The sequence below is a fragment of the Parasteatoda tepidariorum genome, chromosome 7 (assembly GCF_982258835.1).
Source record: "Parasteatoda tepidariorum strain Cologne lab strain chromosome 7, Ptep-v5.0, whole genome shotgun sequence".
NCBI classification, from domain to species: Eukaryota; Metazoa; Arthropoda; class Arachnida; order Araneae; family Theridiidae; genus Parasteatoda; species Parasteatoda tepidariorum.
The window spans coordinates 82,523,630-82,526,901 of NC_141761.1; the positions used below are offsets into that span (position 1 = coordinate 82,523,630).

The window sequence follows — 3,272 nt, forward strand, 5'->3', positions numbered from 1 at the left end:
TTTTGAAATTTCAAACCCGTGTTTGATTTCCTGAGGTCCTGTAATTCGGAATCCGTACTTTGGGCCTGTGCTACGGCTGCATAATCTAAAATATCTAAAAATTCTAAAGCATCTAACCTCGACAGCATATCGGCTGGTATATTTTCGGAACCCTTGACAAACCGAATATTAGTACTGAATTGACCGATATAGTCCAAATGTCGTAATTGTCGTGGGGAACACTTATCCGATTTTTGAAGGAAAGCGTATGTGAGTGGTCTATGATCCGTGAAAATCGTGAACTGACGGCCTTCAAGCATATGTTTAAAATGACGAATGGCTGCGTAAATCGCATAAAGTTCGCGATCAAAAGTAGACCATTTTTGCTGTGCCGGTGATAATTTTGACGAGAAAAATGCCAAAGGTTTGATATTTTGTTCATTGTTAGCATTCGTAATTTGATTAAGTGAAACTCCTACAGCTGAGTCGCTAGCGTCCGTGAAAAGCGTTAAATGAGTTTCCGGCTCAGGATGAGTCAAAATGGTGGCCTCTGCTATCTGTTTTTTACATGACTCAAATGCTAACGTTTGAGATTCGTTCCACTCGAGATAATTTTTTCCCTTACTTTTCCTGCCTTTAAGCATATCGTTAAGAGGGTCTTGAATATGGGCAGCATTTTTAATGTTTCTACGATAATAATTTAATAACCCAAGGAAACGTTGTAATTCCTTTGTGGTCTGAGGCAATGCACATTTTAAGATTGGTTCAACGCGTTCCGGTTGTGGCCTAATTCCGTCTTTATTTACTAAATAACCTAAAAAGGATAATTCCGGGACACCCAAGACACACTTGTTTAAATTTATGCGAAGACCGTAATCCGCGAGTCTTTTCAAAACCATTTCGATGTGGTTTTTATGTTCTTTCTCTGTACTGCTTGCTATAAGGATATCATCCAAATAAACAAAAACAAAATCAAAACCTTGCAAAACTTCATTAATGAATCTTTGAAATGTTTGCGCCGCATTGGACAATCCAAACGGCGTGAATAAAAACTCGTATAAACCGAATGGGGTTGTTATTGCAGTTTTGGAAATATCGTCTGGGTGTACTGGTATCTGGTGATATGCGCGAACTAAATCTACTTTCGAAAAAATAACTTTACCGTGTAATTGACTGGAAAAGTCTTGTAAATGGGGCAAAGGATATCTATCCGGAATTGTGATCCGGTTTAATGCTCTGTAATCTCCAGTCGGTCGGAAATCATTTCCGTTGTCTTTAGGCACCAGGTGTGAAGGACTAGACCAATTTGATGTGCTAGGGCGGCATATACCATGTTCTAACACATATTCGAATTCGCGTTTGGCTGCCGCTAATTTCGCCGGATGTAATCTACGCGGTCGTGCAAAAACTGGTTGTCCGCGAGTTAAGATCCTGTGAACGGTATTATGCTTTACCTCTCTGATTTTAGAATAGGGGCGTATCACGTCACTGTATTTGCTCAAAATATCCCGATAAGCAGCGTCATTTGCTATTAAAGTTACTTGAGGTGTGTCATCCGCGAACTTAGTGCCCGTGCTGACAAGATTGGTCCGCGGATCTTTAAGACAACCATGTTTAAGGTCTATCAACAAACCGTAGTGTCGCAAAAAATCTGCCCCGATAATAGGCTTACTTATGTCAGCAAGAATAAATGTCCACTGAAATTTACGACGTAAACTTAAACTCAGTGTTACCATTTTAACGCCATATGTTTTGATTGTTGTGCCATTCGCGGAATATAATGTTATATTATTTTCGCTGCTAATTTTAAAAGTGTGTCGCTTGTACAGTAAAACACAAACATCGCTACCGCTATCCACTAAATATGTTAATTTTGAAATAGGGTCAGATACGAAAAAGCGACTTTTATTATCGGGTTTGAAGTCACATTGTGCCAGAGTATGTGATTTCTTCTCTAGTTTTCCTGTTTTTTAAACTTGCAAGGGGACTTACAGCGTTTTGCTGCATTTCCAAATTTAAAATGATACCAACACTGATCATACTTTTTGGGTGTTTGTGAGCGATTACGCTGGCGAAAAGAATTGTTGCGTTCGCGATTTCGGGAAAGGCGTTCAACTTGTTTAGTAAGTTCCGCTATTTGTGTTCGCAATTCACTCATTTCAGAAGATGGATTTGAGCAACGTACTGCGTCGACATTACCGCCTGTGGTTTCATGAATTTTGTCCGCCATTACTGCGAGCTTTTCAGTATTGTCGTCAGAGACTGAAAGTATCGCCTGCACTTGATTGGGCAAACGATGTAGCCAAAGTGTTTTTAGCACATCGTCGCCAAGAATTTTGTCCGCTAATTGTTTCATCTTCCTCAATAAATGTGAAGGTCTGTCCTCTCCTAAGGTTAATTCTGAAAGTACTGCTTTTATTCTTCTTTGTTCAGAATCCGAAAATTCGCTTATCAATCGCGATTTAAGAGCTGCATATTTGTCCGTGGCTGGCGGCGAGAGCACGATATCGCTAACATGGCTCAAGATGTCGGAGGCAAGGGCTGATACCACGCAATAAAACTTAGTATCATCTTGAGTTATACCGGATACCACGAACTGTGCTTCAATATTGGCGAACCAAAGTACGGCGTGTTTATCCCAAAAGGGAGGTAATTTCAACCCTACTCTGTTAACCTGCATTTGTTGAGTATCGTTGTTCGGCATGGTAAAACTCCAATAACTGATAAGAAAATGGACAAATATAAGATCTTGCCTTGTACTGAAAAGGCTTTTGGCGATGGAGTTTAATCAATCATCAGACGGAGAATAACTGGCATGCGAAATTATCCATTCGTGTACGAAATGAAGATTTATTTGGTAGCTTTTAGTACCGTCTCAGTTCCTTGAAAGTTTATAAGCGTGAAAGATTTCAATTAAAGCAAGGATGTAACGAGATCCTCTGTCGCTACTGCATGCTTAAAATAATTTTTACAAGGGTCACCACTACAGGTTTAGACCCGATCACGAAGTCCAATCCTGTCTTTTATGCAGCAGAAATGAAATAGTAGTTAATCCAATATATTACATTTTTATGTATTTAAAATAAAATAATTAAAGGTTACATGAAAATAAAAACATATCTCGCTGACGATCGCGAGAGAGAAAAATATCAGATGAGCAACATCTCGTGAACGAACTTGTTTATATCAAAAAAGAAACTACTGTTCACTTCAGTTCAAAGTTCGGAAGTAGAAATTGAAGTAACAGTCTCAATCTCACAACTGCGTCAGGGGGCAGTTGTCGTTTTTGAGTT

The 3,272-nt window shown here is 39.3% G+C and overlaps 1 protein-coding gene across 1 annotated transcript; it reads right to left on the reverse strand.

Moving 5' to 3' along the window:
• Nucleotides 1–1,933: 1,933 nt before the first annotated feature.
• LOC147807277 (uncharacterized) lies at nucleotides 1,934–2,683 on the reverse strand. The gene has a single exon (XM_087168861.1). The coding sequence runs from the start codon at nucleotides 2,681–2,683 to the stop codon at nucleotides 1,934–1,936; it is 750 nt and encodes a 249-aa protein (XP_087024987.1).
• Between the last annotated feature and the right edge of the window lie 589 nt (nucleotides 2,684–3,272).

Bases quoted from the DNA above. Each gene is read 5' to 3' on its own strand.
- LOC147807277 (XM_087168861.1), bottom strand. From the start codon at position 2,683: ATGCCGAACAACGATACTCAACAAATGCAGGTTAACAGAGTAGGGTTG.